The following is a 24,952-nucleotide window of genomic DNA, read 5'->3' on the forward strand; positions in this document are numbered from 1 at the left end:
TATTATGATCTGAAAACGATATTTAATTTATTACTAGCGATCTACGAATAAATAAAAAGTACTTATTAAGAGACTAATTAAAGGACTTATTATTTGTTCTAGCGATACAAGAACAATTATATATGTTTACTAGTATTTGAAGAAACCATTAAAGTAGCTTTATCTTTTTGTTTTACAATAAAAGTACGACTAAACATGAAGTAAACAAACCCTGACATAACCAAAATAAAACACACTTTTTGAATCAATTTTACTTACCTCATTTAATTTTAAGGACCAAAAATGAATTCACAGCCCTTTATCCACCCAAATCACGGTATCACAGTAATTTTGTATTGTAAATTAATATGTGATAGGTTTGATTTTTGTCGCAATGAAATTTCAAAACGTCAGAACCTCAGGGCTGACAAACTTGCGGACGCTAGGTGGCTCTGATGTCGTGCAGAGCCAATAGTGAAACGTCACAATACGGCAAATCAGACAAATATAAATCCGGCTCAAGTAATTAATCAAATCACAGATACAAGGATCAGTTTTACAATGACGAAGTTAAGAGTGGTGTACATGTGATGGGATGGGCTGGAGTGTCGATAGGGGCAAGAGGGCAATAGGGGTGTTTGGTGCGAGAGGAGTGCGGCAGAGACGCGTCAGACCTGTGTGAGTAAGTGAGCGCGCAATACCCATGTGTCTAGCAGCCCGCCCGGCCCCGGCTCGCGCAGCCAGCCGCCCGCGCCGGCCAGCGCCTCCAGCTACAACACAACAGCCTCCACTAACCGCTCTCCACACTCTCCACGCCCCGTCGGAACCAGCTCCACTTCTCAACATTTGCTAACGCTTATGAATACCAACTTAAATAATGCACATCTATGTATTATGAAACCCATCTTATCTAATTGCTGTTTTTTTATACTGACTAGTAATTCACTAGATTAAGAGGCTGTTTCACCACTTGTCGACTAACTTTAAGTAATGGATATCAGTGATGCCGTCTCTGTTTGTTTTGTCCGAATAAACAAAGACGGCATTACTTTTATCTGACACTTAAAAGTTAGTCACCAGGTGGTGAAACAGGCCCTAAATGTCTGATAATTAGTAATATCAACAGAAATTGCTCAGATTTAATTTTAATCATTAATCTGATATTTCCCTTCATTACGCAACCAAGCCTTAATCAACAAACTGAAGGGATTTTACTGAAATTGAAAAATGTTTTACTCGAAAAATAACGTGACCGGAGACTATTAAAAAGAAACATGTGAAAAAAACACCGTCTAAAAATTTAAAATATTTAAATTCAAATGTTGGCCAAAGTCCTCCATAGCCAGTATGAGAAAACAACAATGTTGTCGGAATCTACTCTAATAAATATATCGTTGCCCAAGGACTGAAAGTTTCTTCAAAGAAATGTGCATGTGCATATAATTGCCCATGCGAATTACACAAAAATCTAATGTACAGCAAGGCAGAATACTAATGCTCTCTATAAATAATAGCAGTGAACATCAAGTCATTGTTACATATCTTATTTTAAGTTAAACCCATTTCCCAAAAAATATATTATGTGGTACATACATATACAGCAACAAATTGTTTAGGAATTTCAGAGCCCTTCGTCGTGTTTAATGCCGACTGTGGCTCAACTTAATAGAAATCAACTAAGCTGAGGTACATCATATCATAATATCTTTATCATAATAATTTTTCAGAAATCACCAGTTTTTTTTTTTAGAAAAAAGGTGCAAATAAAAGCACGCTAAGACGTACACTAAAGTTGTTCGATTTTGCACATCCCAACATTTTTGTTTGCGCAGTTTATGATAGACTTCTTACTCTAGTAAATATACGTTTTGATGAGTTTAATGACTGTATGCCCATCAACGACTGAGGTTTACTATTGTTAAAACATGTTTGCCGATTTCATGCCTTAGTTACACATAACAGTTGATACTGATATTGATACTATTGCAGTTGCATTCTTACATTTTATTGCCCTACTGAACACTTACCACGTCAGTTACTGTTTTTTGTTATCACTAGAAATGCAAGCTAAGCTAAATACATATCATTCTTATACATGTCATCATGCTATTGCACAACAGAGTTGGTGAATTTTATTCAAATAAGTAACATTGTAAAGAGTACGAAATATTTACATATCTATTAAAACGACTCAATGAAATTTAATGTGACCGTTGCATGATATGTTACCAGAATAAAACGAAACCGGGGTAGGGGGGGTGTACATATTTTTGATACATTCAATGCCGGCCGAGGAGTTTACTGATAATCTAAAAGTATAATTAATATGTATATGGAGCTTGTCAAAATTATATTATATATTTACTTACTCGTCCCAAAAGTCAAAAACTCATCTCTTGGGGCCCTGGGCGCAATAGAAGGTATGTGATTGTTTTTTTTATAAAAGCACACTCGCAACTTTGACGCTATCTTGTCAAACGCTGGAGCGTGTTCTAGTAATACAAGTTATGGTCAAAAGAAGAGGCCTTTGCCCAGCAGTTAGACGTAAACAAAGACTAAAAACGAGTTGTGAACGATGAAATAACAACTCTTAAAATTATTAAATATTGTTAGGATTGTTTATGAACACCCTGAGCGTTGGGCGTTGCGCGTGAGTGACCGGGCCGTACCTTGATCCTGGTGCGCGCGGCGAATTTGGATACTTTGGAGAGCGTGCTGAGCGCCAGGTCGCTCGTGTCGATGTCCAGCTGGTGCGACTCCAGCGACGCCAGGAACTTGTCCTGCGCACAAGTTGGATGTTATGATTACGCAATTTTATTTTCACACTTCTTATTCAGAAAAGTATTTTTTCCTTCTTGACGAGAGGGATTAAAGTGCAACTTTTCTGTTCAAGGTGTTTTTTGCAAATGCAATTTTTTTAAGTTGATAATTGTAAAACCACGCCATTTTGTGAGTAGTCTCTTTAATAATTAGGTATTTGTAGCACATTTTTAGAATATTTTTATTTCAATTTTCGTCATAGTCAGTCTGAAAAGTTGTATGAGTCAATCGGGAGCAAAATTATTTTCATCTTGGGCGTAAACACTTGAATCCCTCATTACGCTCAGGATTCTGTTGTAGAATCCTTCGCTAAATTCTGGATTCAATGTACCGCCCTCGCCGTAAATACAACATTTTGCTCGCTTGTGACAGAAATAACTATTATTTCCTCACAACTGTGATGAAAAGCATTAGGTGCTTCATGTACGGTACGGAAATAACGAAAATCGCCTCAGATTGTAATAGTCTCGTTCTTAATTACTTACTTACCGGTCTTAAGACAAAAAATACTACTCAATATAACCGATACTATAGATAAAGGTATCTCCAACATTGAATTTAATTATTATTATCCTTGTTTCGTCTTGTATAATATTCAACATTTTTTGCATGCCTACTCTTATAAGGTAATTGTCGTCATTGAGACTATCAATCGTTTATACGTTTAACATCTCAACATGAACATCATGTTTTGCAAATAAAATACATTACATTTCATTTTACGAGTATATTGACTTAAAACATAATGGGGTACGTACGGCATCGGCCTTGCAGACGGTGTTGGCCATCTGGCGGCAGAGCTGGCGCAGGAAGTGCGACTTATCCACCGCCTCGTCCGTGATCATGAAGGAGTACAGCTTCTCCTTCAGCTCCTGATTGCTGCGGCACATCAGGGCGAACACGTTGTGACAATCTGAAACAAGTCACCAGTTCACAACACCGCTCTTCTACTAATTATTTTCATTCAGTCTGAACAATTTTCACCACATTCCTGACATGCAAGATATCGCGTCCCTCCCATGCTGAAATGCTATCTAGGAAAAAAATAGATTTTGAACCCAAGGAAACAATCATTGAGTTCAAAATCTTATTTTTGCTAAATAGCAGATTCGCGACTAAAGCATGGGAGTGACGATATTACGAAATATTGTAACAAGGCTGATGAAGCCTTGTTGGTTTTTAACCTCCTCCTCATTTCATGTTTCGGTTCCTTATAAAAATTCTGTTCAAAATTTTCACTTTGTTTTTATGTCAAAATTCATTCTCAGCTCAACAGCCGTACTATGAAGACGTGCTAAAATATCTTATTCTTTTGACATAAATACCTATTCGATCACTAATCATAATAGTTCTCACAGTGCAGTGAATTACAGTGTTTTTATAACCAGTTTTATCTCACACTTCAAATCAGTTTTACTTAACCCGATAAGGGACTTTGAAGGCACAATTGGCATTGTTCACTTTTTTTACTACTCTTTTTTATCTTTTTTTTTTAATATATGTAGATAATTTCAAGATATTAATTTGAATATCTTGGCATAAAATGGCATAGATCAATTTAAATATCAGATACCACGTCTCGTCACATGACAAACCAAGTGAAAGGCCAAGTAAATTAATATTTAACTGTCCGTGTCACATTCAATCGGATATATTGTTTTGAGAAAGAGTAGAGATAAACAGATAGGTTAGTCTGAAAATAACCATATTTTACCTATTGAATAACAAACTCTCGCGAATTGTATACAAACTATGATAAAATTTTATTTTAACTCATGTAGGGGGTATTTCAATAATAATAATAATAATCATTGATTGCCACAGAAAATAAGAGAGGACTACACAAATAAAAACTGAAAACTAGCTTTACTACCAAGCCTCATGACATAATAATAAAAATAACATTAAAAATTACCTGCAGTAAAATTTAGTAGTTAAGGCGGTTTTCAGAATAAACTATTAATATTTTTTCTTTATTTCGAACAGTTAAGCTACGGCGTCTTTCTGTAAAAACCCATTTCAACGAACTGAACGATCTTTCTACGTTGTAATAGGCGCGAGTAGGATATATATATATCTCTTCAGTTTTATATCATAATGACTTATCTCTTTCATTTATATAATATTATGTTTTAATGTATTTTTTTTACAAATTACTGAAGAAACCTGCTAGAGTACATTCTGTTTTTTACATACCTATAGTATATATTAAATAATATAAGCGTCAGCGGGACGGCAAGATACGAAGTTCGAATTTTGCACTTCGTAATACGGGCCCTGCGTGACAGATACCATAGATAAACCTAGATACTTATGGATTGTAAAGGGATTCATCCCTTAGTGAAAATACGAAGGTCAAACTAAGATCAAGCATATTTTTGCCTATATATTCGTAACAATTAAGTATTTTTGAATCAGAATAGGACGGAATTGTTCAAAAACCCTATCCCTCGTAATGGTTTTCGAAGCAGGGTACATTGGTAAAATATGAACAATGCCAATTGTAAATTCACAACATTTATAACTCTTTTAACTTATTTTACAACTTCCAAATTTATTAGTTTGTTCGTTTTTGTATTCATTGTTACAGGTGCCTTCTATCTACCATGCACTCTCGGCGCTATCTCACGACATGTACCAGACTCGAAGTCGGTCGTAGTCAGTTCCGTATGCCGTTCGTCATAATTATATAATGAGTCTAGCTGGTACGGCAAGTTCATAGACACTGGCACCTCCGATGGACGAGCCATAATTCACGCTTTCGGCTCGTGAGTTGCGGGACTGCGAAAGCCTGAATTATTTTGTTTTTTTTTTACCATTCCATCGTGTCGGTAAACACCTAGATCTTAACTGAGATTGCATAAAAAGGGTGATTCAGCTAATAGCTGTATTTTATTATGCAATACAGTTTTTGTCAATTACAAGATCAAACATTTTTATTTAGACACGAGATCAATGACTATTATATGACAGATCTAATGATATTTTGGACGGAATTGTATCAAAGGTAAAAAGTTATACCTTATTTCTATTGTAGCAGAAATGGATAAATTCCCAGAAGACTACGTGCGTATAAGCATATGATACATTTTATGAAACAACAATCACATATTTGTAAAGTTCGTATTATTGTATTTCGTTACGCACTTACATTAGTCTAATAAAGACATATATTTGTAGGTATGCATTATAAATTTGTAGTCAAATAAAACACCTTCATTCGCCTCATGCTTCTATCTTACTTTAAATAAATGTCTTTTAACATCATCTCCTGCCTTCATTTCTACTTCCTCATCATCTGTCGCTTCGCATCGCGACAATATCACGAAAAAGTGTATGTTATTCCAAAAAAAAAAATACAAGTCGAACCAAACTAATATCACTGGTAGTGTATTTTGCCTACGAAAAGTAAAAGCGGCAATGAGCTTGGCCATAATTTGTAGAAACAAGAGTTTATACATATGACAAGTAAAATTCACACAAATATTGCGAAAAACTCCGAAGTGCGAGCCCTAGTTCGAACCCATGACCTGCTTGACACTTGACAGGCCATAATAATTATAATTTTGGTTCTACTTACAAAAGAAAAATGATCCCTGGATATAATTTAAAGTTGTACGGATTTTAAGCCCTATTACTAGTTTTAAGCTGCACCTACTTAGATTTTTATAACGCAGTTACATTTCCTGACTTAATATTTATTCCTAGATTTTACCACTTAAAAAATAGCAAAACTTGAATCCCATTATAATGTAATATTATAACCAAAACGTTAACACATTTGAAACCACAAGCATACCTTCTGCCTCTCGTATGTCGACGACGCGCTTCACGGTGCTGAGAGGCATGAGCGAGATGTGTCGGTACGGCTTGCTCGAGCCTATCCGCATCGTGCTCGTGCCGTTGGTGGGACTCTTGCTGTTGAAAGCCTGAACAAAAATTGTGTTTAAAAAAAAACAATATCGTCACAATAAAAGTACAGAATTAAAACTTACAAGTTCTTTTTTTTTAACTTACTTTAGATCTTTTCTTGCACACCTCCATCGTGTCGGTAAAAAGGAACAGAACGAGGTGGTCCCCTCTACCGGAGAGCTCCTTCGACAGTTCCACGACTTCGCACCGAGCTATGAACGATCGATGTGAAGAAACTAGATGCGCCTGTAATAAAAAGCAAGGTTAAAGAAAATCCGTGCGCGTAGAACGATAGGCTAATATTCGATCCATTATTATAATATGCCAAATTTAAGTATCACTCAGTATTACAGGTACGTAGTGGTTATATGCTCTTTGTTACAGGTCGATTCACAAGAGCTGTCACTGTCACGCATGGATTGAACGAAAGTAATGTTACTCAGGAAGCCATTTTATATTAAAAAAATGTCACTCAGACATTATTTTAGGAAAATTACAGATGCATGATATTTTCACATTTCGAACATGAAATCAAAACTGTCCTAACTCAAAATCTGGGGCATTTTGAATTAAGTATACAGAAAAATCAAGAAAAAAAGCCCCAAATTTTGCGTTAAGCCAGTTTTTGATTTCATGTGCGATTTGTGTGAAGTGTATTCAAATATGTAACACACAGATACTTTCATTCATTCATTCAATCCATTCGTGCCAGCTGTTGTGAATCAGCCTGTACATTGCTTAACTGTAGCAAGGGTGTTTGTAACCATACATATATTCAGTGGGGAGGTACTGCCTGACAACGGAATTATTATGGTGTTACGGCTAGTGCATGACCTAGAGCGAATACACATTATACTTGCTCAAAAACTTCAAAATTTTGGGTAGCAACGGCGCATCTTGACAGCAGCAACAACAATTGTTGGCAGCCGCGCCTGCGTAACCTATTTGAGTAGACATAGGATAAGCGTGAGTGTATTGTAGCATGCAACCAACCGGGCACTGGTCGATATCGTTGTATATGTCGAACATCTGCAGCTGGCCCTCGGTCTTGCGTTTATCCTCGTTGATGTGCGACATGACCTCGCGCAGCCCCGCCAGCGCCGCCACCAGCGCCGCGTGGTCCGGATTGTTCTTGTGCGTGTGCTTCAGGATATCTGACAACACCACCAACACTGTTAACTTGCCGAGTAAACGTAACAATACGGACTCGGCGGCACACAAGACACGCTATTTCACGCTGCTCGGTGCGCTTAGTCAGCTGCGCAGTGTAAATTATGCAAATTAGACATTTAATTATGAGAAGAAAACGGAAATAATATCTCTTGGATTCGAACTAGATGTAAGAGTTGTAAGAAAAAAAGAGGAGACACTTGGAAAGTAATTTCAGGATTTAAGCAGAAAAATGAAAGTCATTAAAATTTAGTTAGTTATGTGGGTTCTTACCATCGAGTAGCAATCTAATACTGGGTAATCGCTGCACTGGTCTTATTAAAAGTTCTTGTAAACTTTGCCTGCCACATTCTGGTTTGGTTTGGCAGATTTTCAAGAATGCATGAAATCTAAAAGCAAGAAAAAAATACTTAAAACAATTACTTGCAAAAATTCACGCGAACATTATAGATTACAATCTATCTTTTCACTTCTCATGCTCTAAAAGTAGGTCAATATAGCCTTAAGAGGCGGGAGTAAAGTGAGTACTTTAGTCCTTGGGAGTAAAAGTAATTAATTTTTAATTTACTTCCGAGTGACTTAGATAAACTCAAACAGCCAGTACTTGCTTAGTTTTTGGCATAAAATAAAACGAAATGACGTCATGACGAAAATGTTACGTTCTTAGTCTACGTGGTCTTAGTTCTATGCTTTTTCCGCATAGAAGGTGGCGCCATTCTATTTATTCCAATACACATTATCCGAAATTAAACTTAAAATTAAATTAAACTATCCGAAGTAAAAGATTTTGTTTACAAATTAACGCTCATTGGGGCAATATTAGTCAATACTGACTATCAAATTCTGGGTATTTACCTAAACTTTCTAAATTTTCAATAAAAAAAAAACAAATTTCTGTTAAGACATATATGGCTAAAAATGTTCAAAAATACCTCGGCTATCACCCCCTTAAAGCTTTGCACGTAGCTACCAAACACCTTGTATATTGGCTTGATTTTAGTCCCTCGATAAAAAATATACCTACTATTGCACACCCGTGAATGTTTAAAATTAAAATAGGCCCCTATCCTACAAAAATCCGACCATATTCCTTGTCTACATCATCATGAAGGGAAAAAATATGCAATATTTAATTGAGTAAGATCCCACAGCCGTCCGACATTAAGTTATTTTCTAAATTTTGTCCTTCAGAACATAAGTTACGTCTGGCGGCTCTGGGATCTTGGAACAGCTTTACAGAACAATGAGTAATTTACAGAACGTTAGGTCTGGCCTATGATGAGTCAGAACTTTTCTTTTTATAGAAGTCGATGAGTTGTTTGCATCAAAAATATATACACCTGGGGTTCTCACGGTCGCACTGCTGCAGCATTTCCTTGGTGTTCTCGAAGAAGTTGACGAAGGGCGGATAAGCCTTGACCATGTCGGGCGTGAAACGCAGCATGAGCCGGCCGATGCTCACCTCCTCGCTCCAGTGCGCCTGCGCGAAACGCAGCTCCTTCAACATGCCCCTGCGCCACCAACACGCCGTTACCAACACTACAGTAGCGTCAAGTCAATATATCCATCGGACAACCCCCAACGTGAGGGAAGTAAGAGTTAGCTCTATCTTCGGATCCAACAACTCGCAGTTAGTGTACACAACCGTTCCCATGCATGTCATTACTGACGTCAAGTAAAGATGCTTACAATCCCCATGCAACTGCTACTTTACTCACTCTCACTAAGCTAGTATACTCCATTATTTCCCAATTTACTCTCTCATAAAGAAAAGACTGATCGTTTGTCACAAAGCGCAAAAAAAACATTGCGGGTCGCACCGTACCGTACGAACATCTTAGCCAGTTAAATTTCAATTAAACAGAATAAAAACTAAGTGATTTAAATGAAATTGTACTCACTGGTGTAGTTCATAAATAGGCGGTAAGTTTCCAAAAATAATTTTTAGTTCCGTATTGTTCAGTAGTGCCTGATTTTTACCATTGCTATTATCTTCTTCAGCCATTTCTTCTAATGGGTGCTTGAACATCTAAAAAATACGTCATCATGAAATGATACATCAGAAAGAGATTTTGAATTATTTGAAATAATTGAATGAATAGATTTTAAATATTAACGTTATACTTACAGTTACAATTGTCTGTAAAATTCCAACATAATTCGATTCCGTCTGTAGTAACTCCATGAATACTTGTTGCCTAGGAGACATCAATTTTCGAACCACATTGTCAGGCACTTCGGATTCTAAAAAAGTATTAGTACATGAGTATTTCGGTTGTGGGTATAAGTATGCGAGGCGTGTAGTTCTGGTTTACCTTCGAGTAGCTGTTTGCTGTCGGGCGAGGGCGTGTAGTCGAGCAGCAGGTTGCCGGAGATGCTGAGCAGCACGGTGTCGCTGAGCGAGGAGCGCCGCTTCTGCAACGCCGCGTCGCCGCCGCGCAGCTTGCGCTTGCGCTGCCGCTGCAGGTGCGCCGGCGTGCCGCCCGCCGCGCCCGCGCCCGCGCCGCCCGCCGCCTCCTCGCCAGCGCCGCCGCCGCCGCCCGCACCCGAGCCTGCGCCGCCTACTGACGATCTCCGGGACACTTCTTCCAAATACTGCACACGATATTATTCATTTCATCAGTGATTTCTGACAATAACTACAATAAAACGAATGCACACAAAATTAAGACTTACATCTCTGAAGAGGTATTCTCTTTCGTCTTGTGCTTCTTCGTTCTGGACGGACGCCCAGAACCACTCCGCTTTGACGACGTGCACGCGGGGCGAGCACTCTGGCGCGACCGCAGTGTTATGCTCGTCCACCACCTGAACGCACGAGATCTCACTGTTACTGATACCATTACGATTTAACCGTCACCGTGAGTGAGCCTTACATTTTAAATATCAACCATCTCTCATAAAGGGACATATGTGAAGTAGCTTCTCTGCGTGCACGCCCTAAACAAAAGACCCGCAGTGATGCTTTATAGATAAGTAACTTTAACGCACGATGCATGCATACGAGTGGAGACCGACACAAGAGAGTATGTATGTTTGGCTATATTCTAAATGAGAGCCATAAAATGTTCAACTGCATGGTAAGCATGTCTATTATTTAGTAATACTAAATTAAATGGGGTTAGTACCGGCAACGATATTCCATGGCATTGCGTAATGGCGCGGGCGTCGCGGATGGGAGGCGTCGAGGCGGGCGGCAGCTGGTCGGCGGGGAGACGCGGGGCGGGGATCGGGGCGCAGGAGAGGAGCGGGACGCGCGGGTCGGGGGCGCCGCAGATGGAGTGGCGGTGGTGCGCGCGCGGGCGCAGGCTTTGCGGCGTCTTGAACGTGGCCGAGTCGTCCAACTCGTCCACGTCACCCGGGTGCCCGAGGCCCGCGTTATCTGTGCTGTCTATGGTGTCCACTTGCACGGGAGATATATCCAAATTCATATCATCAATCTCTTTACTGGGTGTCGATACATACTTCAGTTCTGAGGGCAGGTGGCAAGCGCTCACTTCAACAGTGTTACGTTCAGGCCTCTTTTCATATTTCTTTTTCCTCTCACTTCTGAACGAAGCTGTGAATGATTTGACGCTCCTGCGTAATTTAGATGCAGATTTAACTGTCTTAGAGCTCCTTATTGAAGCAAATGAAATATCAAAGAATCCCGACTGTTTACTGGTGTTAATTGAGCAAATTGAAGTGTTGTCATCCTCTCTGATTGGGGACGACGTAGACGCTATGAATTCTCCCGCGGGGTCCGTCGGCTTGACGCTGTCAGGACTGACCGATTCTACAGCAATGTCTCCCGTAGTTTTAGACACGGAATCTTTTTTTGTTCGTTTGAAAATTGTGGGTCGATTCTTAAACTTAAAAGAATCTTTTATCTTAAGTCTTTTGATTGACTTCCAATTACTGTCCTCACATTTGTCTTGAGAAAGATTAGCATCTATAGGGCTCACTTGAACGCTAGAATCTGTGGAGTTACGGCTTCTCTTCTTTCCTGAACTAATAGTGGTTGTAGAGTGTTGCAATTCTTTGCCTACTATCGAAATGGGTAAGAGAAGTCCTGGTTCTTCTTTGGAATCTAAATCGCATAAGCTCTTTGTAAGAGAAGAGTGTAAAGACCCCGCTTCGGTGAGGCAATCTACTAAATTAAAGACATTTATAGATTTATTCTTAAAAACTTCTCTTTTATCTTTAACGTTAATTTTGACTGTGCCATGAATCATTTGTGTTATATCATTGTTTTCTTTGTTATTAGTATCGTAGATCGAAGAGCGCAGACGTTCATTGTCGGGAGCGGTTTTGTCGTGATCGTTAGGGCACGCAGCGGGCGCGGGCTTGGGCGCGTCGGGGCAGTCGCGCGAGGCGCGCGCGTGGCGGCGCGCGAGCTGCAGGCGCTGCTCGCGCTCGTCGTCGGGCTGCGCGGCCGCGCCGCTCGCGCGCCGCCCCGACAGCCGCGCGGAAAGCCTACGGTAAATCGAGCTCTTAGGCGTGCTCTGGGAGCGGTTGGGTGACGCGCGAGAGGACTTCGAAGGTACGGTGGGAGTACTGGGGTGGGGCGAAAGGATAAGCGAACGACCGAAAGTCTCCCCATTGGCCATTACCTGAAACATGTGTGAAACACACCACGCAATGATGTAATGAAGCCATTCCAATACAAACATGCACAAAGATTGAATTGTTTTTGTTGAGATAAGAGTGTTAGGCACAAGAAAGCAGACGCCTAATTTTCTTTCTAGTGTAATTATCCGAGCCGATAAGGTAGTTTTTTTATAATAGCGAGTTTAAATGTATGTAATTTTTAACAATTATTTTAAAAAATATATAGTAATGATTACTGTGATGCTTTGTAAAACAACTTCAAAGAAATGTGCACTTGTGAGTAATACTGAAACAGAAACACAGTGATTTTGTGGGCGTTGCGCTGTACCCTTCGCCTTTCGGAGTTGAACTTAATGTTGTTGGTGAGGAGTAAAATAATAAGAGAAAGCATTATTTTATTTATTAACATTAAAGACATTGTTCGCAAACAATTAAAGAAAACGTAATTTAACAGTATGTCTATTTAAGGTAAAAATTACATATAATACGTATTACCCTAAATTAAATCGATCAGGCGTCGGGTGTTGCATTGGCCAAATAGACTGCAGAAGCATAACAATACAAGGTGGTGAACATAAAAAGCAAACAATGGGTCGACTTCGCGCCGTGCGGAATGGTTTGTGGTGGGTTGTAGAATCTAAACTACGATACGATTCATGCAATCCCTTTTTACAGGTATTACAGGGAAGAGGTAGTGTAAAGGTAAATCATATCAACTAGACTAATTAACAAGTGAAAAATAAAAACGATATCAGATCACTCTCGTCGGTCGTTAGAGATTTTCCAAGTATGATTTAACTTAGATGCTAAAACATTGTCATGACTATTCACGGAACATCACATGTCAATGAAATGGTACCGCGTTCCGATTTCTAAATGAAAAATAAATAAAACAACACAGAATGTCTACTTACTCAACAACAAACTATAAGTGTCACTTGAACAGATAACTAGCATGCTTACTAATCGTGTGATAATGATAAAAATAAACAACTATAATAATAGTACTTCAAACCCGCTAGGATAAATAAAATTTGAAGAAAAAATGAAAAACTTCGCGTATGCAAACTTTTCGTCAGTTACATTTTAAAAGATCACTTAAACAGACTCATCGTAACCAAACACGGTTTATAGAAAAAAATGACCGAGTAAGGGCTTGAACATGGTTCAGTTCGTTTTGAGTGTGGTAAGGTAAGGGTAAGTAAACGTGTAGTACGGTAATGAGAGTGACTCACGACGTGGGTGCAGTCGGGGTCGTCGAGCGCGCATGCGGCGCCGCCGTTGCTGGCCAGCACGTCCGCCATGTGCTGCGCCTCGTCCTCGGGGAAGCCGACGAAGCAGACGCGCGCGCCGGCGAACACTTTCAGTTTATGCTCCTTCTGCAAACACCAGGCAACAAGTGTAAGCTGTCTGAGGTAAAGGTATTCGTATCCGTAGACATCGAGTCAGAATAAGAAGGCTTGGCCTGTAATTCCCATGCGGTCCCAGTGCGGATTTTTAATTTCATATACACCATTGAGCTGCTTTGCAAGTGTATTCAGGTTTCCTTACGATGTTTCCCTTCACCGAAAATCTCGTAGTAAATTTTAAATGTAATGTATGTATCGCATTATAAATTCAGAAAAACACAGAGGTGCCAGCTCGAGCTCGAGCTAAACTTGTCTCAAAATTTAAATTAAGAATTTAGTCGGTATATTGTATTCCGATCCAATTTATGAAAAGCGTAAACAAAGACGCCATTAACCCGACCATAGACATTTTAGTGATGTGAAAACCTACAACCTATTGCAAAATAATTAATCTGTTCTGTAAATCGATTATTTATTAACAACGTATTTTTGTTTATTTTATTATTTACAATGCTTGATTTAATTCCAAAGACTGTTTATTAAATTGTAAAAGCATTTTTTTAACTTTAAGGAAAGTAAATAAAAATCGCTTATTCATCCACGCATTAATTGTTTTTAAAATGTCAAATTTTACACCATCTCTACGCTAGTCTATTCTACTACAGATTATACACGTTTCAATCAAAAATGCAAACCGCGCGAGCCAATAAAAAAAAAAGTCAGATTTTGACGATGATTTTTTAAATGAAAAATAAATATGGAAATCAAGTGAATTTTGGTGAAAAAAGTGATTAGCCATCTAGTAAAGACACGAATTATAGATAAATGTGTTATTGATTCGATCCAGTGGGTGTTTATACAAGAATTTTGGTGAAATCGGTTTGTTTACACTTTTAATAAATGGGATAGGCATAACGTATAGTAGGTATTCTGAATGTATGATATAATATGTGGTCGGAATGAGGGCTATCGTTTTTTGTCTCACTAGATGGCGCACTGATGCGTGAGGTTTTTAAGTATGGCTTTCAAAGTCTGTTATTACGGGCGTGAAAACAAAGTTAAGATTAAAATCATATTTAATACACCTTAAAACCGTACCATAAAAATATCGAGCATGCCACAGTGTTGCATAGTCCCCGTTTTGATCGGAAAAAAGGGAGGACCAAGGTATCCGAAAGATAAAACTGTCTCAAAACACAGACATTCATTGCCCCGGAACGCATATTTGCCATAATTATTTTTAGATATTGCAAAAGATTCACAAATCTATTCCAATTATTAATAAACCCGCGTAGCTCACTCAAGAACTATGAAATTTGACATTTCGGAGACCTCACGCTACACTAGCGCCTCTATTGGCGAATTCATACGCGATAGCCCTCATTGAGTTTGGGATGATACTGACGATGAGCGCGGGGTGCGTGGCGAGGCAGGCAGGGTCGTCGCGGCGGCGCCAGCACTCGTCCACCCAGGAGCGCGCCAGCACCGGCAGCCCGAAGCCGGACGCGTACCGGTACTTGTCGCCCGTGGCCGCCGCCGCGATCAGGTGTGTCACCTTGCTCGACATGTCTTTGCGGATCGACCCTCCCATGTAGTGAATAAGTGTTATCAGGTACGTCTGCCGGCAATACAACACAAATTATTAATAATTACCAAAGGCCTTATTGCTAACGCAATCGGTATCGCAATTTTCGTCGCTTCTTGTCACACGGTATAGGATGAGGGTAGAAACAGATGGTGACTAGGGCGTACACTGAGGGTTTCAGGTAGCAGTAATGGTGCTGCTGGTGGCGGGTGCGTGCGCGTACAGCTACTAGCGCTGCCTACACTCACTGCATGCCAATCAATGGTGGCGAATACCACTGGTGATCACCAGCCCCCGTGCGTTGGACAATACGGCCTCTGGGCGAGGTTAAAATTCAATATCACTCGTTTTCGCAGAATATATGAATACTAGCTTTTGCCCGCGGCTTTGCCCGCGTGGAATTCGGAAAAATAGGATAGCCAATAAAGTTGCGGACGCTAGGTGGCGCTGATGTCGTGCACAGAGCTGTCACACATTACACGATTATTTGTCAATTTGGAGACTCAAACAGCGGGTTTCGCGCAAGCAAGGGGCGTTGAGGCACTTACAAGTTCATCCTTTTTCCGGAAGCCCGAGAAGCATATGACGGCGCCGCGCATGGCGAGCGAGTAGAGCGGCCGCGTGTTGGCCGGCGGCGGCTCGTCGCGCTCCGCCAGCTGCAGCGCCGCCGTCGGGCCCAGGACTCTGCGAGAAACAAACATTATGGTGAACTTTATGTAAAACCACCTTAATAATTTATAACAGCCACGAAAATACGGACTATGATGACATAGGAGGCAATAATGACCAATTTTAATAAAATAAAAAACGTTTTAGGACATGAAATTGACAATAAAATTGCCAGTTCAACATTTTCAGAGAAAATGTATCTATCTTCTGATCTGAGAATGTGCTCTACCAGAGAAAATGCACTTTTTGAAAAAGTGCACCTGAGAAAATGCACTATTTGAGAAATAAATAAATAAATAAATAAATATCATGGGACACTTGACACCAATTGACCTAGTCCCAAACTAAGCAAAGCTTGTACTATGGATACTAGGCAACGGATAAACATACTTATATAGATAAATACATACTTAAATACATATTAAACATCCAAGACCCGAGAACAAACATTCGTGTTATTCACACAAATATCTGCCCCGGCCGGGATTCGAACCCAGGACCTCAAGCTTCGTAGTCAGGTTCTCTAACCACTTAGCCATCCGGTCGACATTTGAGAAAGTGTACCTATTGGGAAGTGCATTTTTAGAGACAGTGTACGTTCCGAGAAAGCGATCCTTCTGAAGAAGTGCACTTTTAGAGAAAGTTACGTTTCGGGAAAGCGAGCTTTTGGAGCCTAACCCATTTATTTCAATTCGATAAGGGGTTTGGGTCAAAGTACCGGCAGAGAGTGCAGAAATATAGTCATGCTCCATTCAATGTGCTAATAAAGGTTAAATAATAATACTACATATAAAAAAGTAATGGTTATGCCTAAGGTAAGCTCACTGTACACCTGTTAAAACATAGTGAGTCAAACCGATCAAATCAAGATGCGTACGCATTTTGGTACCTAATGCCTGGTGACGTAAGGTAGGGGATAAAGCATGTAAGTTAACCACATATTACATAACTTTCCACTTCTCTTGCCTAGTTAAATTCGTATTAATGCTGGATGTAGGCTGCAAAATGACTTTTTATGCTCTAGTGCAGTGCATGGAATAAAAGTTCTTCGTCTAAGACCAAGGTAATCAAGTGCAGCTACAAACGTTACAAGTTTATGTATTTTTTTGGCTATTTAAAGTTTTTTAATAAATAAAACTGGGCAATTCTAATAAGTTATTATAGAAAAAACAACGCATGAAAAATAAAAGCTTATAAGGGAACATTTATGTTGCCATTTTATTTTCTCGTAATAAACGTGAAAAAAAGAATGTGCAGCTTGTTCATAAAACCCGATTTAACTATCTACCTACGCCTGCGGCTCGGGTGGATACAAACGTGTATACCTGGTAAATTGACAAGCTTTATGCACCTAGTAGACCAATGTTTTATCGTGCAAGAAGCTTTTTTTCGATTAAATAAAACTTTAGCAAAATTAACTCAATTTACCCTCTGAAATTTACCAAATTTACGTCACGCTCAGTGTTTATATGTTGCATGCACTTGTAATCACCTATCCTGTAGCTCTACTCCACCATGCTCCTGTAAAACCTGTAAGAATTTAACTATACTCTGTTTCTACGGCAGGCCAAAAAACGTACTATAGACAACCTTTCGCATGTATCTTTCAATGCCATTCTAACAGCTGTTTTCGACTGATCTTGTTAATTAACTCAATTCTATTTAAGCTAAATTATGTCTTACAATTTAAGCTCGTTGGGGCATTTTGAGCTTTGATGCTATCAACTTCTGGCTAACTAACCTCTTCATAGCATTTTTTTAAACTTTCTACTAAGGCCTATGCGTTTTTTGTAGCGTAGCTTACTTTGAATACTAGCTAACTTACTTAGCTTACTTTAAGTACATCTTAAAAGTGTTGACTTATAGTGAAATTATAAATAGGGCGAAGAATTTTATCCAAAGACATGAATAAAAGCATTGGTACAAGAGGTGGGCGTCGCGGTGGTGACGCGCCGTGACGCGGGCTGCGCACAGGAAACCGCACACACGACACTGCGTGTCGCTATACAAATAGTTCATGACTTACACGCGCATTCCAGACAAAATGTAAACAATTATTAAGAATCGCGACAAGTTCACATTAATCCTGCGCATAGACAAATCATGTACAATGGTTAAACTTATAGCCTACATCCAGTGTGCTCCATCTCTCGCTGTCACTATAGCAGTCTAATTAACATTAAACATGCGTGTAGATTAAATATCTTACTGGTCACATTTCGTCATATATGATGATGACTTCAAATCGGCAACAGCGTGGACATCATGAGGAGATTCTTCATCCTCGGGCGTAGGAGGCAGCCGCGTCGGGCCCATAGTCAACTCATTCCCAAACATACATTTAAGTCCGATAATCTAGGTATAACCACTGCTAATAAAAATCTGCTACGATTATTAGCACTTTTTGTCTTCATTCTTTTAACTGTTGAACACACTTTACACATTCAACACACAACACACGTTTATACGGGAACGCATGATTATTTTCTTAGAAACTTATAACAAAACAATTGATGTAAGATCGTTTTTGTGGGACTACAGCGCAAACAAAGGCGCAAAGCGGCATGCGCGTTATGCGTTTCACATTAGATTGAAAAACAGTCTTGAGGAATGCGAGGCTGAAAATAGCGAGGAGCACGTCGCGGCACAAGGGCGGCGCGCGCGGCTCCGCGACGAGCCGGCTCTCCGCGCCGTGCCACGCTCACGCACGCCTTAAACCCATACGCCTTTTTAGGGTCCCGTAGTCAACTAGAAACCCTTATAGTTTCGCCATGTCTGTCCGTCTGTCTGTCTGTCTGTCCGCGGGTAAGCTTAGAGACCGTTAGTACTAGAAAGCTGTAATTTGACATGAATATACATATCAGTCACGCCGACAAAATGGTACAATAAAAGAAACTAATACAAATTTTTTTAGGGTACCTCCCATAGACATAGTGGATGTTTTTTTTTCTCTACTAACCCTATATTGCTAAGACAATTTTTCAATTCAATGATCTGTTTGCGAAATATTCAACTTTAAAATGCAAATTTTAATTAAAATCGTGCGTCCAATCTCTAAAAAATTTTTAAAGCAATCAGAATGGTAGTAGATATATCCAATTTACAAGGAAAATTATAGCGGCTAAGATTGCTTCAGAATTATTAGTAGTTTAAGAGTAAATAGCAGCCTAAGGTATAAAATATACCTAAACTTGGAAGATTCAGTACACAATATGAAATCCTTAGAAAAATAGTATTTGATTTTTTCGTAATGGCTACGGAACCCAATCCTGGGCGTGTACGACACGCTCTTGTCCGGTTTTACGATTTACCATGGACGCCCCACCACTCTTTATTTTTGACAACGTTATCGAACATAAGTAAATAGCTCAGGTAACCAAACTATGTTAAGAAAACTTCTTACTCTGATGATGAATAAACGTCAACTTAAAAGCATTTGCAAAACAAAACGGCATCAGTTGTAAAGGCAACAAAGCGCTCGTCGCGCTAGTTAACAAATTCGTAAGAAGACGAAACGTGAGCCAAAATAAACGTCAATAACATCTATCTCACACCGTAGGTACATTATGGATATCTTACTAGCTACATACAAGACGTCATTCAACTTGCTACCTTCTCTCAGTTTGCCTAAATACATACCTACCTAATGAATATCAATATCACACACTAACACATGCATGTGCACACAAAACAGTGCAATGGTAAAGGATGCACCTTTTCAACTCGTATTAGAGACTTTTGCGATATAAAGGAGTATAACTAATATTAGAAGGTGCGGTTAATACACGCACAGTAATTATCGAACTGACATACACGACAATAATACTCGACCAAATAATTAATGTTCTCATGGTATTTGCAACAAGGGCCCAAATTGTGAAGTCGTGCACTCCTGGTCGACTAATACTTGGTCGTACAATAACCGCACCCCCGAACTCATGGAAAACTCGGAATAAAAAGTACTAACCATGTTATTACTTATTAATATCAAGCAATGTAACATAAAGAACAGACAAACTGGCATGTATACATTTGTGGGTATCTATGAATATCCACATCCAGTGTTAACAGAGCCCCTCTCCTAAGAAAAATGTACGCAGTGTGGGGTAATTTTAGATTCGATGGTTACTGCAGTAGACAAACAGACGCAAAAAGTAATATTTACAAACTTTCCTTACTTGTTGTGCTGGACAACTGGTAGTCCCTATAGGGTTTTCAGTTACGATAATTTGAAAAAGCTTTTTCAATACTGTATCTTGTGATTGTTTTGTATTTGATATTAATTTCAATTTGATTCCTTCATGCGTTCCTAAGAGAAAGGATCTTGACAGACAGACAGACGGACGGATAACAAAGTGATCCTGTAGGGGTGTTCCTTTTGTGGTACGGAACCCTAAAAATAGGAGTCCTAGTAGGACTAGGTTAATATTTTAATATTGTTAAAGGACACTAACCTGTATTTGGCTTTATGTGCTGCGTCGAAGAGCTCGCCTTCGAAAGGTTTGGTGATAAAGTAGGAAAGCGGCGCCGGCGGCTGGTGCGGCGGCGGCAACGAGTCGTGCGCCGGCGCCGCCGCCACCGGGCCCAGCCGCTCGCACGCCGCGCGCACGCGCTCGCACTCCAGGCAGGACTCGCTCACATACACCACCGGCCACGTCGAGCCTGACAACATCCGCAATACAATTCAACGCTACTACCAGCAACATTAATCTATACAAAATGTTTTAAAATTAATCTGGAATATTTAGGCAAATGGTTGGATTACTCTTAGTAAACTCAGTCACTGATGTGGCGAGCTAAAAGCATGACCGTTGAATAAGTCGGCCGCAAAATTTTATCGCAATAAACACAATAAGTACAAAACAATAAAATCTCAATTCTCTGGCTATTTTCAAAATTGATTTGGGCTGCAGGGAAATGATAGATCGTAGATCGAATGTCACATGGCCGCTGTAACACACCTGTGAAGATTTCTCATCTCATTGGAATGTTTAATTTGAATGTATGAAATATTATGGTATTTAGAAGCACCTGCAGGCAGACGCAAAACAGCTGCAGGCAGACGCATTCATACTAAAATCTTAAATAATAATAATTGTTATCACTAAAAAATCTAAAGTAATCACAAAACACAGCATCAAAACATATCAAACATATAGTTTAGAAATTAGGGTATAATTTTGATTAAATTAAAGGTCTTCCCGTGTACAGATTATGAAACTTACTTTTCTTTTTATTTCTAATATCAATAATGACGGTATTCACACACACACACGCACACACACACAAACATCACGCCTGTATTCCCAAATGGGGTAGGAAGAGCACACGAAACGTTACCGCTTCGGAGCCACTTTTAGTTTTGTTTTTGTTTACTTTTGTTTTAAGTTTGACAAAAACGGTACAATAGTGACAGGTTGCTAGCCTGTCGCCTACGGTATACCTTAACCTATATCCTCGGTCGCCTCTTGCGACATCCACGAAAGAAATGGAGAGGTGTAATTCTAATCTGACACCAACGGATGTACGGATTTGTAGTTAAGATGACAAAGCAAGTACAGTCAACAAAAAGTACAGTCGGAAAAAAACTTGTGTTAAAAATGAAAGGTTTAACAGAAACTTATTTCACTTCAAAATATTTTGAGTGATCAAAGGCACATTTTTAGTACCTACTGGCCATTAGGAACAGTATCTCATTGATGTAGTAAAAAAATTTAGTAAACTAATACCTAATTATTATTAATTTACTGTGGATATCTTAATTTTAAAACAAACTATAGACTTTTTTAATTTTATGTTTCATATTTTTAAAGTTTTCGGGCAAATTTCCACCATTTATTATGCATAGTATTTTAATATTGCTTAATTCGGTCTCCACAAATTACTTTGTACATTTGAGGTGTTTCAATTAGAACTCAGGTCCATTAGAAATCGTGAACCGAGATAACGGTATGTATACAGTCCGCCAATGCTACGTAAGGCGCTTGCAATATCAATGATTTGGTGGGATAAGGGAATGTAGATGGAGCAGAGCGAACCGCTAAACAGTTTTCCGTCCGGTCCAATTTGTAACTAGTATGCACAAATAAGTATTATTTGCGGACACGTCGAGAGGTTTAACTAACATACACGGTACTAGCATTATGCTTACGCGACCAATGGATGGTTGCAAGCGGAAGTTGAAGGACTGGTCTGGTAGGTGGTAGGTTATAGGCCACATCTCTGGGGTTTATGAATGCATACTTTTTTCCACAAAGTACTAATTTTTCGTTCAGTGTACTTTTTTTTTATTCCGTGGGCTAGAAAATAAATGTCCCAAAGAAATAATGGGCAACCTGAATTTCAATAGTGAGATATAGTCAATACTGGACAAGTGTAACGAATCGGAAGTAAACTCGCGCAAAGATTCGTAACGCCCATCATACATTAAAATTCATTCAACCACCCACCCCCTCCTGCCACCCTAGATAGAGCATCCTTTCGGCGCACGTTATGTCTTGAGAACTGTAAAAGTTAAGAGTGAAACACTTCATATAGGAACCAAAACAGGTCTAAAAAGGTCCCTAGTCCAACATACAAGCAGAGCATACGGCAAGGTATACGCGCGTGACCTCTCGGGCCGCGTTCCCGCGTTAATGGTTCAGGGTCGCTGACTCACGGTTGCGACACGGGAACACCCGGCTCTCTTGGCATGCATGACATGAACCTTTAACACGAAATTCTGTGCTGCTGGTGTTTTGTTTCACGTTGGAAGTAACACGCGTTCAAAATAACACTCAAGAACATGCTACAAATATAGTCTCTAGCCCTCTACTACAGACAAGCAAAAACTATTAGTACAGTCTGACAAATTGAATCATGACCCAGGGTGGAACCTTTGTGCTTCTAATGTCATGTTGACATCTCATACTTTTGTCAAGGAAATCATAGTGAGATTGTTTATTAGAAAGTTCCCACCTGGGTCATGATTCTACTTGTTCGGCTATACATAGGATGCCCCAAAACGATTAGAATGTGTTATGAATATAACAGCAACTAGATAAGAGGACCCCTCAAGGGTTTTTCTTTTTCATAGAATTGTGAACTAAAACGACAACTTTTCTCACCCGCGACCTAATGATAGCTACGTGTATGCAATGCAACAAATGTGTGTTCATGCAGTTCATCCCCGTCTACACTGTAAGAACGCACACAAATCACACAAACCCAACTATCACCACCACTTACTCTTACTCACTCTTCACTGAAGCATTTCGAAATTTTAGTTAGTTAGGTGTTTGTGTCTAACATCTGGTACAGTCACCAGAATTAATATCTGCCACAGCGGAGCGTGCAAAAATATCTGACACGTCCTTCCGGCTCTAGTAAGAGTCGTATCACATATTTATGCACGCTTGTTGTGTCAGATTTTGGTGCTGGTGACTGTACCATGGTGAACGGTTGTTTGCTCTGAAAATGAATTCGAAACGTGTCATTGTAGTATGGTGGTGGTGATAGTTTGGTTAGTGCGATTTGTGTGCTCTTACAGTATGGAGGTGGAAGATCTTTAAGATATCTTTTTTAAGGAAACAGGTATCCTAACCCTGCCGTCGCTTTATGTTTTTGAAATAATCATGTATGTAAGGAAGAACATATGTGATTTTCCCACTAACGTCGATAAGCCAAAGGCTACTAGAAACACAGGGAAGCTTAAAGTTCCATCTTACTTACAGACTGGCTAAAACCAAAAAGTCGTTTCTGGGAAATTGCATACGTTTTTATACAAAATTCAGATCTTATTGTCAAGAAGACATTAATATCTAAGGCGTATTATAAAGTTAATGATTATATCATGGACAGGGATATTTGGAAATAATTCCGATCCGCATTAGCGATCCCTTCAAATAGCGAACCTTACGGTGTTAAAAATAAAGTTGTGTTAAATACTTGTGATGTATAGATATCATTTAATAATATTGTAAATCTGTTTAAAAAAATATACCTCGTTGAGTTTCTTGCCGGATTCTTCTCAACAGAGGTTTTTCCGAACCGGTGGTAGATTATTTTTATTGACATTCATAAGTGCTTGTTTAAGCCTAAATTGAATAAAGATATTTTGACTTTGACTTTGAACTGCATGAACACACATTTCGCACGCTTAGAATGAAACTGACAGAATTCGAAATATTCGAATTTCCAAAAGAAACTTTGTGCTAATTTCTAAATTCCGATCCTTACGCATTTCCCTTATCTAATGAGGGCTATCGCGTATGAATTCGCCACTAGAGGCGCTAGTGTAGCGTGAGGTCTCCGAAAAGTCAAATCTCATAGTGTTTGGGTGAGCTACGCGAGTTTATTTAAAATTAGAATAATTTTGTGAATATTTTGCAATATCTGAAATTAATTATGGCAAATATGCGTTCCGGGGCAATGAATGTCTGTGTTTTGAGACAGTTTTGTCTTTCGGAAACCTTTGTCCTCCCTTTTTTCCGAACAAAACAGGGACTATGCAACACTGTGGCATGCTCGATATTTTTATGGTACGGTTTTAAGGTGTATTAAATATGATTTTAATCTAAAATTTGTTTTTACGCTTGTAATAACAGACTTTGAAAGCCATACTTGAAAACCTCACGCAACAGTGCGCCATCTAGTGAGACAAAAAACGATAGCCCTCATTCCGTTTCCCCGTTTGGCTAAATGCGCCAAGAGCGCGAAGCTATAATGAAAAAAAAAAACTGGTTTAGTTTTAAAATGATAATATTTCGGATTGTGTCAGTAATTCTAAGCGTGCGATTTGTTGCTTAGCTACAATAAGGCGTAGAAATAAGGTCACAAACTGAGCGAAGTAATGAGGGCTACCGTTTTCGCGCTCACCAGTTGGCGCCACTGTAGACAA

General features: G+C 39.3%; 1 protein-coding gene across 5 annotated transcripts in view; it reads right to left on the reverse strand.

Moving 5' to 3' along the window:
- pbl (epithelial cell transforming 2 pebble) overlaps positions 1-24,952 on the reverse strand; it is a 35,648-nt gene that overhangs the window by 3,226 nt on the left and 7,470 nt on the right. For 2 of the 5 annotated variants that reach the window (XM_074088940.1, XM_074088949.1), the window contains 17 exons: positions 20,529-20,736; positions 15,954-16,089; positions 15,226-15,438; positions 13,707-13,850; positions 11,010-12,473; positions 10,558-10,689; positions 10,197-10,476; positions 10,010-10,125; positions 9,783-9,910; positions 9,222-9,392; positions 8,155-8,270; positions 7,705-7,865; positions 6,817-6,957; positions 6,599-6,728; positions 3,558-3,712; positions 2,649-2,759; positions 654-749 (listed from right to left, as the gene is read on the reverse strand). In XM_074088940.1, coding sequence (XP_073945041.1) covers positions 654-749; positions 2,649-2,759; positions 3,558-3,712; positions 6,599-6,728; positions 6,817-6,957; positions 7,705-7,865; positions 8,155-8,270; positions 9,222-9,392; positions 9,783-9,910; positions 10,010-10,125; positions 10,197-10,476; positions 10,558-10,689; positions 11,010-12,473; positions 13,707-13,850; positions 15,226-15,438; positions 15,954-16,089; positions 20,529-20,736 — 3,902 coding nt within the window. Of the gene's footprint in view, positions 1-653; positions 750-2,648; positions 2,760-3,557; positions 3,713-6,598; positions 6,729-6,816; positions 6,958-7,704; positions 7,866-8,154; positions 8,271-9,221; positions 9,393-9,782; positions 9,911-10,009; positions 10,126-10,196; positions 10,477-10,557; positions 10,690-11,009; positions 12,474-13,706; positions 13,851-15,225; positions 15,439-15,953; positions 16,090-18,283; positions 18,697-20,528; positions 20,737-24,952 lie in introns of those variants that run through there. The other 3 variants (XM_074088956.1, XM_074088973.1, XM_074088965.1) reach the window with 3 other exon arrangements.

Source organism: Choristoneura fumiferana, chromosome Z (assembly GCF_025370935.1).
Source record: "Choristoneura fumiferana chromosome Z, NRCan_CFum_1, whole genome shotgun sequence".
Classification (NCBI taxonomy): Eukaryota; Metazoa; Arthropoda; class Insecta; order Lepidoptera; family Tortricidae; genus Choristoneura; species Choristoneura fumiferana.